This window comes from Leucoraja erinacea, chromosome 31, assembly GCF_028641065.1.
Source record: "Leucoraja erinacea ecotype New England chromosome 31, Leri_hhj_1, whole genome shotgun sequence".
Taxonomy (NCBI): Eukaryota; Metazoa; Chordata; class Chondrichthyes; order Rajiformes; family Rajidae; genus Leucoraja; species Leucoraja erinaceus.
In genome coordinates, this window is record NC_073407.1 from 18,681,842 (window position 1) to 18,694,248 (window position 12,407).

The following is a 12,407-nucleotide window of genomic DNA, read 5'->3' on the forward strand; positions in this document are numbered from 1 at the left end:
TCAAAATCTTTGAACTTTCTGTTAAACCATCATTAGTTTGCATGAATGGATTCTTTGCTTTGTTCTTTAATGTAAGAATAAGATAAATTCATACATACAATACCTTGTTTCTCCCACATATGTCTCTGGAGTTGGACATTATGCAGCCATTTTCACTTCAAGGAGATATTGGCAGAAGTTCTTTTATTTTATCTGCACAAGGAGCATTTTCAAACAGACCTTGAATTTGTTGTATAAATTTGGTCCTCACCCAGGGAGAATTCAATCCTATTTTTGGATGAAAATAAGACAGGTGGAAGAATGCCAGTATTTCCTGGACTCTTTTCCTGGCAGCCGAATGTTACTCTTTCCTCTATTCGGCCTGTGCCACAGTGAATTAAATACCAAACAGGAAGAGGCAAAGATGGAATAATGAAAAAGCCATAAATGGAGGAGAGTATTAAAAATTGTATAAATAATCAGGTTGAAGCAAGTAACAAAAACATTAAAAGTTAAAAGTGACATGAGAATATTTCATTCTGAGAAAGAAAATGCATTAAACATTGGGCAATTAATGAATTGGAAATGAAATTAAAGTCTTTAAATATTCAGCCAAGAATTTCCTTTAAAATGTACAAAGGTTTAATTTGGAGCCGAGTCCTTATTGCAATCCTAATCCAAGTATAGCAGAGAACAAAAACGAATATGAAATAAATATTGAGACCATCTGATTTACGTAAAATCAGATAACACCTGAAATAGAGGGAAGTCATTTTGTGATTCTACACACAAAATATGGTGCCACACTACATGGTGTGCAGATTGGAGAATTAAGGATAACATCTAACTCGTGCTCCATTTGAATGTTGCTTCCATTCAGAATTCATAGAATTTCCCCAAAATGTCTTTTGCTTTTAATAGACTCGCGAATTGGGTATTCCCAGTTTTTTCCATTTAGGCAAATATAACCATCACCTACAGTACATGATAAAAAATAAACCAAGCAGACAAAGTCTTAGACATATTTTGTTGACTCCAATAATGATTATTAATTAATAAAATTGCAAATCAATGTTTCTATTTAACAAACACATCTGCCTTACTAGATCTTGAAAGTACTGGCCACCCCAGTTTGTGAACATATAAATTAAAGGCTCCCCTACATATAAATGAGCTCCCATTACATTATTAAATTCAAAAATTCAATGAATATGCAAATGATTGTTCCCACAAGCATCCCAGAACTAGTTTTTATTCACTCTCCACTTTACGTAATGGTTAGTTCTTACCAGTTTTAAATGCTTTTGATGCCATTCATTGCTCTACAGTTCTAACCTGTTGTAAATGGCAAAGTAGGCTTGAAGGCCAACTATTTCCTACATTTTTTGTGTTATAAGAGAGCAAGTTTCCACCACCAGACTCTAGCCTGATATTGTCCAGACAATCCTCTCAACAACTGAGGCTTTGCAAGCATTATGAAGAGCAGTTCTTGCATTGCTATTAGGCGATGCATGCAAGAATGTTAGATGCTGCTGCGTATCTGTTAAAACATAAATTCTGCAGAGGACTGACAAGAAAATCAATAATTTGTGATAATTCTATGATATTTTCTTACAGTTAATGTTTTAAAATTGAAATTGCATTACATGCCAAATGTCGCAAGGTCATAAGGGATAGGAGCAGAATTAGCCCATTTGGCCCATCGTGCGCTCTGCCATTCAATCATGGCTGACCTATCTCTCTCTCCTAACCCCATTCTCCTGCCTTCTTCCCATGAGCTCTGACACCTGTGGTGTATGATCCAGTTGATTGACAATGTGCATATGGTGCCTGTATTTTATTAGTTGTTATTGGAGTTTCTCCAGCATTTTGTGTCTACCTTCGATTTAAACCAGCATCTGCAGTTCCTACCTATACATGTATTTCCTCAGCGCCGTAGGTGGCTGCAATTTGTATACATTGTGTATGCAAGCAAAGAATCTCACTGTGACAATAAAGTATTCCTATTCCTCCTTCCTACTTTATTGATTGGAGCTGCTATAGCGCAAAGAAAATGAGCACATGTTGCTTTTCAATCTGACATTAAAATCAATGTAACTTTCCAAATTAATGTTTCAGATACTTCTACGAAGCTTTTCATTTGATCACCACATTAATAGAAGGGTACCATTGACTTTGATAGGTTGCAAATATTTATTGCTATGGTTTGTTTTCATGAGGATGCTGTCAGTGAGAGCATTTATTTTTTGTTCTGCAACCGCTAACCTGATTAGCAGCTAGATTTAACAACACAAGTACTGAGAGGCAATTCTGGACATTTCAAAAATGAACTCTTGGTTATGAGAAGGGTACACAAAAATGCTGGAGAAACTCAGCGGGTGCAGCAGCATCTATGGAGCGAAGGAAATAGGCGACGTTTCGGGCCGAATCCCTTCTTCAGACTGATGGGGGGTGGGGGGGAGAAGGAAGGAAAAAGGGAGGAGGAGGAGCCCGAGGGCGGGGGGATGGGAGACATTAGTTTATGAATATATTTTTTTTATGTTTGCTTCCTTTGAGAAAGGAAAATTTGATGCAATTTAATTTGCAGTTACAAGTACAAAGCAAAAATATATGCTGTTCTGGCACTAGATTATGTGGGTAGTGCGTCATATAATGCTGTTGTAAAATGTAGGTGTGTTAATTGCAGACTTGGCACGAGTCCCATAAAGAGAATACCACCTAAGTGTGTTAGTAGAACAACATTCATGGATTTACTCTTTTTTAAAGCAACAACTTTATTACAATCTAGCTATGTGTATTTATTCCTCACAGAGCAAAACTGAAATATTTGGCAAATTTTGTGTTTCAGTTTAATATGATATTGAGATAGTCTGGGAAATTTCTCGTGCTGATATCATGTTTCTCCTATCTTGCAGGGATTTCCAGGACATTTTGGAGAGAGAGGAACACCAGGCTTAGACGGAAGTCCAGTAAGTTCATATTGTTCTGTCGTTGGTAGAACAGTTACTTTTCTTTTTCCAATGTTTCCATTTTATTATCTGCTAAGTATTGTTTTCAACCATGTGGCCTAGTGTAGATGGGGGGCAATTTGGGTGAAAGGGCCTGTTTCCATGCTGTATGACTATGACTTTGTAGAGTTTCCCAAAGTATATTTTCAGTGTGTACTCAGTACATTGAGGCAATATAACCTGGTGTTAGATTCATTAATAGTGTCTCACTAGTTCATGAATGCAATAAGGAAAGTATTGCCTATTCTTAAATTTAATGACATGGTGCATTTGAGACAAATCTCAGGCATCAAGGTCCTGAGGATTGTAGGCTGGGGCTTGGGAGAATATGTTTAATTGTGGGTCAGGATGATCAGACCTTCAGATATACAAGTGTAGGGAGTTTGTGATTGGGGGCCAAGGGAGGGTTTGTTTGAGAGAACTTGTGGTTTGATGGGGGCTGAGGATAGCAGGTATAGGTAGGATGACTCGGCTCATATGAGATTCCTATCGAGCATTAGTTGTTCTCAGGAAAACCAACAACTGGTGATTAATCGTCACTCCTGGTATGGTGCATGTGATTACATCAATAAAAGACCCCCTAAAATGATTCAATAAGTGACAAAGTAACAACCGCAAAAAAAGATGCAAAGTGCTGGAATAAGTTAACGGGTCAGGCAGCAGCCGTATGTTTGCCAGGTTTTCATTGGAAACCTGTCTGGGTACCTCCAATCATTTCACTTGTATCAATTATATAATGGGCGTACTTCAATGAGGCTTGAACAAGTTTGCACATTGTCAGGTAGAAGCTAGTGGTGTAGTTATACAGGAACACTGGACCAAAGTTGTGGTTAGTTCAGAAGCACCAAATTGGTACGAGTTAACGTGATGGTGGAAATCACAGTGAGTTCAAATAATGACACGGAACATAGAACATAGAATAGTACAGCACAGGAACCAGCACTTCAGCCCACAATGTCCAGGCCGAACATTATGCCAAGTGAGACTAATCTCCTCTGCCTGCATATGATCCATATCCCTCCATTCGCTGCATATCCATGTGCCTCATGTGCCTATCCAAAGTTTGCTTATGACCTACGATGTGAGATGGTTTCGAATGTTTCAGCCTTTTCATTTTTTACCACCCAATCACTACTTTAACTCCAGGGTTACACAGTTCTCCTCTCTGTAACCTTCGATTCTCCAGCATCTGCAGTTCCCTCTTTAACACTACAAGCTATAAATTGTACGGTAAAACTTGGATAATTTGCCATATGGCTTTTTGGAATTAGGGCTTCAGCAACTAACTCACTGGGTACATGTTTCCTCCCCACTCTTCGACTCTTTGCTCCTTCCCATTCGCTGGGATCCTTGGTCCCTTGTCCGCTTCCACTGACCATGGCTTCAGTTCCTGTACTCCCTTCCACTACTGGTTCCTGGACCTCCTTGAAATATGTCTGGTTCTGTTTCCCACTCTCTCCTGAAACTTTAAAAAGTATTACAAGTGCATTGAAACTTGATGGAATGGTATCCACATATATGGAAAATCTGCAAGTCTCTCACTTGCAAAATCCTAAACATGTCTGATTAATGGAGTTTTATTGTACTAGAGTGGCAGTCAGCATAATTGCTCAAATGATTTTTTAGGAAATTTTAATATTTAAAATTTAACATTTATTTGACATCAACTTAATTAATAGGGCCAAGATTCAGTGTAGGAATAACTCAGCGGGTCAGGCAGCATGCCATTAATGCAATGAACAGGTGAAGTTTTGGTTCAGGATCCTTCTTCAGACTGATCAGTCTGAAGAAGAATCCCAATCCAAATTGTTGCCTATCATTTCCCTCCACAAATGTTGCCTGATCGCTGATTTACTCCAACACTTTGTGTTTTGCTCAAGATTCCAGCATCTGTGTCTTTAATAAACATGGCCAATTGTTGCCATGCTGGGAGCAAATAAAGGTGACCAAGCATCGAGATAATGGGTGCACATGAATTGTTATGATGTGGGATCCTAGCCAATGCTGGTGCGCCAGTACTGAGCTGAAGGTGTTGTTATGATGTAGAAAAAAATAACCCATCTGAAAGCTGGCCAATCTTGCAGCTGAGTCTGAAATGCAATTATTTTTGCACAAAAATAACAAAAATTGATAATATATAAGTGATTACAATTAGGCATAAATGTTGAATTGGAGAACCAAGTTAGGGAGGAGAGTAAAATGAACTGCAATGCCCAGTGGAACATTTTAAGGGGCAAAAACAATTCTGAAGCTCTAGTCTCAGGGATGAGTCTTGTGAAGATAAAATTACTGCAGCAAGCGTAAAGACTTCTGTTACTTTTATTTTCACAAATATGATGTGTTTAATGTTTGACAACTGCCACCCACCACTTGCCTCTTAAAGATAACTTAAGAGCTAACATTTATGAATCAGATATTTTTAACTTGGATGCTGAACTGTTCCTGCATATCTCATGTTTTGAACTCCAAGTACATAATTAGTCACACATATTGAATTCCCTACATCATTAAGTGAGGGTGTTAATAATCTGTGGTGTGGCAGTACTGCATTTTAGTCACTGTGAATATTTGAAGAAAATTACATTGTTATTGGTTATATGGTGAAGCAGTGTGCTCTATTGGAATTATAATTAGCACTGTTATTTTAATTTTTAACCTGTAAGAAAGTAATTTAGTGATGGAAACATTATAAATTGTAGCAAGAAAAAAAGATTCTGATTCAGTACAATAAGGAAATATACAGAGCCTGTAATTCAGTTAAATGCCTGCAGTTTATTTGGATTGAAGTCTGTGTCATTCAGATCTTTATTCACATAATTAAATCTAGCAGTGATTTTGCTAACCGAAACATCCGCTCTACCCACATTCTGTATTTAACTTAGGATTTTACCCTGGTTCTATTCCAATTTCCCTTCAATTCATCTCCCAAAAATAGTGCTGGCTACTGGGTGGTTCCAGTTATCTCGTTCACTGAAGTGTTCTTGCAGTCCCAGTGGTGGAGTGGAGGAAATCTGGCTTGCACATAACTGTAGCCTCCTGAAACGGGACAACAAGCAAGTCTCTGTTTGAACGCTGAGTGGAAATAGCTGGGGTCCATTTATTTGCATGCCTTCTGTAGATGGGAGTTGCAGATTACACAGGCTAGGGAGGGAACTAGGTCTTTCCCCATGAGTCTCGGCTTTCAGAGCACTAGCCACTTTCAAACTCTCATTTGTCTAGAAAAGAACCAATAATCTTCTGAACTTTGCTTACAGGGAGAATTGGGAGCCCCAGGCCCTGCTGGCGTTCGCGGATTGGTTGTAAGTAACAAGCAGTCCTTAACTACTTCAATGCTGTTATTTATTTTGTATACAGCTGTTTGCAATTGTTTTATTCTAAGTGACATTAATAACTGCATGGAGTATAACAAGTTGTTCAAGAAAAAGATATAAACATTGCAGCAGATTATGCTCTGTTACTCAAGAAGAAGAATATTAAATCTTAACTACTGGTTCATAGGTAAACGAGTATAACAGAATATTGTTAAAAATAACAACTGCATAAAAAGTCAGATCATTTTATTTGACAAGATCCTTTGATGCTTACCAGTGAAAGGGCTTTTACTTTTAACTATTAAGTTGTTTGAAGCTCCAAGGAAATTTCTGTTTCCTGTAAAATTATTTCCTTGGTCAAAATATTTGCTTGTGGCACATGCTGATTCAATGATATATAACATTATGAGTATATTTCTTGTTGTGATACTGCATTAAGATTGTACACTAAAATACCTGAAACTAAAACTAAGTACTTGCACTCACAATTTAAGCAAAAATTTAATACTTCCATTTTGGATAGTTACTTTTCCCTTTTGTAACTGCCTTCCCACTCCAATACATTATTTTTTTCTTATTATCTGCCTTATATAACATTTATCTTCCTCAACTATAATGTTAGGCCTTGTTAGACAAATATTCATACCTCTCACTATATATTTTGGAAATGGAAGTAATAAAGAAAGCAACCTTGAAGTATTTTCTTGATTTGGGAGGTTGCGTTTTAGATGCTAGAGGATCAACCTTTAGTGGATGTATACAGGCCAAACAACAACACTAACAACATATATTTATGTAGCATCTTAAAAATAGCCAGTACACTTCACGGGAATGTAAAAAAAAACCATCAAGCCATTAGAATGCGTGACCAAGACCTGCTCAGGTAATTTTAGAGAGATGATTAAGTTAGGAAGGGATTAGTGAGCTAAGACACCTGAAAGCATTGCCATTGATGGTGCATCCAGGAATGACCATGAGGTCAGGATTGTGTAGCCCAGATAATTTGAAAAGATATCGGGCTGAGGAAAATTAATGGAAGATGGGAATGGTGAGGCCATGAAGAAAATGTGAAGTTATCCGCTTTGATAAGCAAAATAGAAAAGCTGAATGTTCTTTAAATGGAGAGAGACTGCAGAATGTGATTGCATAGCGGGATCTGGGAGTCCTCATAGAACAAACAGAGAACGTATCCTCCAGATCCAACATTTAATTATGAAATGGTTATGATTGGCTGAACATAGTTGATATTTTGCCTTTGCACAAAGGAAAATGGTTATGATTGTTGGAAATCTCACCCCAGGGCATCATATAGAAATTTCTCAGGACCATGTTCTGGGGTTAACCATGTTTAGCTTCATCATCAAAGGCCTTCCTTGCACATTTGTGGTCAGAGATTGAGATTTTCACTGATAATTGCAGTTCAATTCCATTCACTATTCCTCATCAAATGTAAGATTTCATGCCTGAATTGCAAGACCTACACAACATTTGGCAATGGCTAATTAGTGGCAAATAATATTCATCCAAAAAAGTGTTAACCAATAACCAACTCCAAAAGAGAGTCTCCGACTACCTACCTTTGCTATAGACTGGCATTACCATTGATGTGGACCCAACCAAAATACCATTGCGGCTAGTTTATTAGATATGACAAACTACCACTTTGACTTAATCCAAATCTAACCGTTAATCCTAGATAAGTGAATAAAAAAGGACAGGGGAGCATGAGTTCGCCATCTGTCAAAGCCTTAATCAGCAGTTTCAAGAGTGGGAGTTGTTCTGGCACATCCAGATTACAGCACTCATGGCCTTGCCTATTGGACCCAGCAAGTTCTCCATCAGGGATATGCATCAGGTAAGCTTGAGAGAATAGCATATCTCAGGAAATGATTCCCACTCAAAACAACCCTCCTGTCTGTCCAGGTTGCCAAGACGCAGCGTTTGTTCTACAATTAGAATAACACTGAAAAGAATAATCAGTGGACTCTAGAGCCATCCAATTAATTTATTCAAACAGTTATTTTCCAAACGCTCCTGAAAGAATTTTCAGTTAAATACACATGTAGACAGATGAAACCTCCCCATAAATGTTGTTTAAACTCGTCAACATATAATTGTTCATTTTATGCAAGAAATCGAAATTGATGGCATAATTCAGAAAATCTACCATTCCTTCAACAAGCTGCCAAATAAAATCTAACATGCATGAAGCATTCGTGACAAAGAATTTGTTCCCCCAAATTTTCTGATCTATGTATCCCCATGCAATAAACCCCATTTGACAGCTGCCTTTTAGCAGTTTCAATTTACCTTAATTAAAGTATCTTTCCAGCTTTATACATAACAGCTCAAAAAATTGATTCTAGGCATTTATAATCAGTAAACAGCATCTTTTGGGTGTCAGATATTTGCCAACACTGTTCACTTAAAAGGCATAAATATTTTAAAAGAAACCATAAAACTTTCTTTTAACAATGGATAGTTGTTTTAATCAATTAAAATTGCTAAATATATAAAAATAAATATTTTTAATAACTCATTATCTGTTGCTAAGTTTTGTGTTCTACACTTTTGTCTTGCAAACTACGAGCAGAATTTTTCTTTGTGAGAATTATTAGAGGGAAATGACTATGACTGCAGAAACCACCAAGTGCTGGCAACAGTTTGCTGAATTTAAATTGCCAGATTGCATTTTCTCATAACAGAAAGTGCCCAAAGGGTGTTTGGTGGAGATCTTGCAATTCCTTGAGTGAGGTAAATTTGTCAATAACCATTCAACATCTGCTTCATGTAATTAGTCACTTCTGCAGATGTTAACCTTAAAGTTCAGGCTAAGGTTGCAATATGAATACAAAACCAAAATCGATTCAGAAAAGCATTTGCACCTGGAAATTGGACCCATTTGGAACCTTTTTTGCATGTGTTTCAAAGTCTACACACATTTACAATTTTGAAATCCAATCCCACTAAAAAATTGAACTAGTTTCTTCCTGTATCAAATCATCTTAGCCCCGGTTGAATTTTCCCATTGCAGTTTGGATATGTGGAGGTGTTTTCCAGTGGATTGTGATGTTTATTTACCTAAAGAAGGATTCAGTCCACATAATGGTTCAAAATAGAATAGTTGAAGCAATATTTTTTTTTCGCAAAAATTTGTTTAAAAGAAGTCACTATGATTACTCACTCCCTCAACAATTTGCAATGTTAAATAAATCCACTAATGTTACAATTACTGAATGTTAATTCAGAACATCATGACACCGTTTACATTGCAGAAAATCATTTTTTGTAGTGTAGCATAACTTGGGTATGAGTTTGCTACTTTGAACATCTATTAAGTGATCGGCTCCCCATTTATTGGTTACTTTCACTGTATGTTATCTGAAGAACAGTATGATTTAAAGGGCCTTATTTAGCCCAACGCAGAATTCTGCAGCAACAAACCACACTAGAGCTTGCCAGGAGATGTAGAAGCCTGTCCCACCACAGAAACTGTAAGTGAGATCCACTGTCCCTACAGTGTTTCAGTGGTGATGATGCTGATGTACTGCACAGGCTAATGCTGTCAGATCCCAAGGAAAAAAGCAAAGAAGGATTCATGTCTGCAGAACCCAGCCCCAAAATGTGTTCATGAAACTATGCTCCTATTTTCAGCTCTCACAAGAACAATTTATCCAAAGCTCAAGGTTCTCTGAGGCAGTTATGTCAGAGACCTGTGATCCATCATCAGTAAACAAGAAATCAAACGTGTATCTGTTTCGAAGAAAGTTCAGCAAATAGTGGAAAAATAAAGCTTCTCTCTCATAAGACTCCAGTCTCTCCTCTGCCTGCAGTTCTCATGAAATTCCTAATAATTGAATACTCAAAATAAAATATTTTAATTCACCCATCTTGGTAAGCTATAATGCACTTACAAACTTATTCAGTTCATGATAACTAAACACCTTAGCATTACCCCTTTGTAATTACTTTTCTTAAAGGTTTACTAGAACCACCATTATGAAGTTTCTTCACACTCGCGGCTGCCACTAAGCTTGGAGAAAGGCAACTATCTCTTATTTGAATGGAATGCGGATATCTGTGATGCATTAGGATGAGCTCCTGCCTTGAAAGTGATGCTTGCTGATTGCAGCATCTCAGAGTGAGGGGCTATGTACCTGGCATAGGGGCAGGTGAAGGCATTGTCTAGGAATTGGAAGTGGAATGAGAAACAGATCTTGAGGTCCATTGACCCGTAAAGGTTTTGGATCGTCTCCTCCCATGCTGCAGTGGAATCAAACGTGTATCTGTTTCGAAGAAAGTTCATTAGCTGCTGCAATGTGAAAATGTTGGCACTGGATGGCTCAGTACGCCGTATGCTTCCCTGATGGAAATATGAATCATGTGTCTTTGGAACGGTCATCCTTAAAGAGTGGGGGAAGCAGAGTCTTTCAATCCCAAAGTAAATAGTTTCTCACCAGTCCAGGGGTTGAAAGGTTATCACAGTTAGACAGAGAAGTATAATTATATCAGCTATGACCTTGTTAAATGGCAGAGTAAGTTGAAGTGGGTATGGCCTACTCCTGCTCCTGGTTTGTATATTTGTACCGAAGATAGATACAAAATGCTGGAGTAACTCAGTGGGACAGGCAGCATATTTGGAGAGAAGGAATGGGAGACATTTTGGGTCAAGACCCTTCTTCAGAACTAGTCGATAAAACTGCAAGTTGGATCTTTTCACAGTCACATGAAAAGAAGTGAAGAAGGGTCTCGACCCAAAACGTCACCCATTCCATCTCTCCAGAAATGTTGCCTGTCCTGCTGAGTTACTCCAGCATTTTGTGTCTATCTTCATTTTAAACCAGCATCTGCAGTTCCTTGCTACACATTGTATATTTGTACGTTGAAGATAGAACTTAACATGAACTTTTTCTATGATGTGTAGGAAAGAACTGTAGATGCTGGTTTTAAATCGAAAGTAGACACAAAATGCTGGGTCTCAAGAATGGTCTCGACCCAAAACGTCACCCATTCCTTCTCTCCAGAGATGCTGCCTGTCCCGCTGAGTTACTGCAGCATTTTGTGTCTACCTTTTACATAATGCTTTTCTTGCAACCCTATATTGACCTGCATAGTTACAAGGCAAAATCTGGGAAGCCCAAAGGCCGATAACTCACTCCTAATGTTGGTACTGAACATATCTTAGCTCAGATGAGCAAGCCAAGAATCTTTGAATTTTGTTTACTCTGACTAGATGCATCTATACATAGAGTCATAAAAACATACAGCATGGTAATAGGCCATTCAGCCCAACTTGCCCATGCTAATCAGTAGGCACCCTTCCTTATTATGCCAATTTCCCAGGACTTAGTCCATAGCCTCTATGCCTGAGGGATTTGTGCACATCTAAACACTTCTTAAATGCTGTTAAGCTTCATCTTCAACCACCATCTTAGAAAGAGCGTTCCTGGTACTTTCTTTGGGTGAAAAAGGTCCTTCTCATATCCTCTCTAAATCTCTTCCCCTTCATCCTAAACCAATGTCCTAGAGTTTTTTTTGGCCTCTGATATGGGGAAAGGTTTCCTGCAGACTATCCTCTCAATATGCCTCATTACTTTATCATTGCCCCTCGTGACCTGCTCCAATACTGGGAAACAGACCTTGTCTCTCATAACTCAACTGCTCCATCCCAGGCAACATCCCTGGTGAATCTCTCTGCACCTTGTATACTGTCACATCCTTCCCATGGCATGGTGACCAGAATTACGTGTATAACCTCCCAACTTCTAAATTTGGTGTCCTGATTCATGAAGGCCAGTATGACTCTTGGAATATCAATGGAATTTGGGTATCAGTGATATTTTATAAATGAATTATTATTATTATACTACTACTGCTACTAGCACTAAAAGTTAAACATTGTTCAGAAGTGTGTGTGAGATTAAATCTTAAGCATGCGACGCTGTGGTTGTGATTATATAACGGCTGGTGTGGAAGAGTTAAAGAGAAGACTATGTCTTGGAGGTAGTCTCCCGCTGATATGCAAACACATCCTAGATAACCACAGTGGTACTGCCAAGTATTCACTATAAAATCATTATTAAACACACATTTTATTTGTTCTATGTAG

The 12,407-nt window shown here is 38.1% G+C and overlaps 1 protein-coding gene across 2 annotated transcripts in view; it reads left to right on the top strand.

Annotated features, from left to right (window-relative positions):
* The window catches only part of col27a1b (collagen, type XXVII, alpha 1b), a 313,539-nt gene that overhangs the window by 136,472 nt on the left and 164,660 nt on the right, over positions 1-12,407 (top strand). For both annotated transcript variants that reach the window (XM_055660163.1, XM_055660164.1), the window contains exons 13-14: positions 2,895-2,948; positions 6,242-6,286. In XM_055660163.1, coding sequence (XP_055516138.1) covers positions 2,895-2,948; positions 6,242-6,286 — 99 coding nt within the window. The remainder of the gene's footprint in view (positions 1-2,894; positions 2,949-6,241; positions 6,287-12,407) is intronic.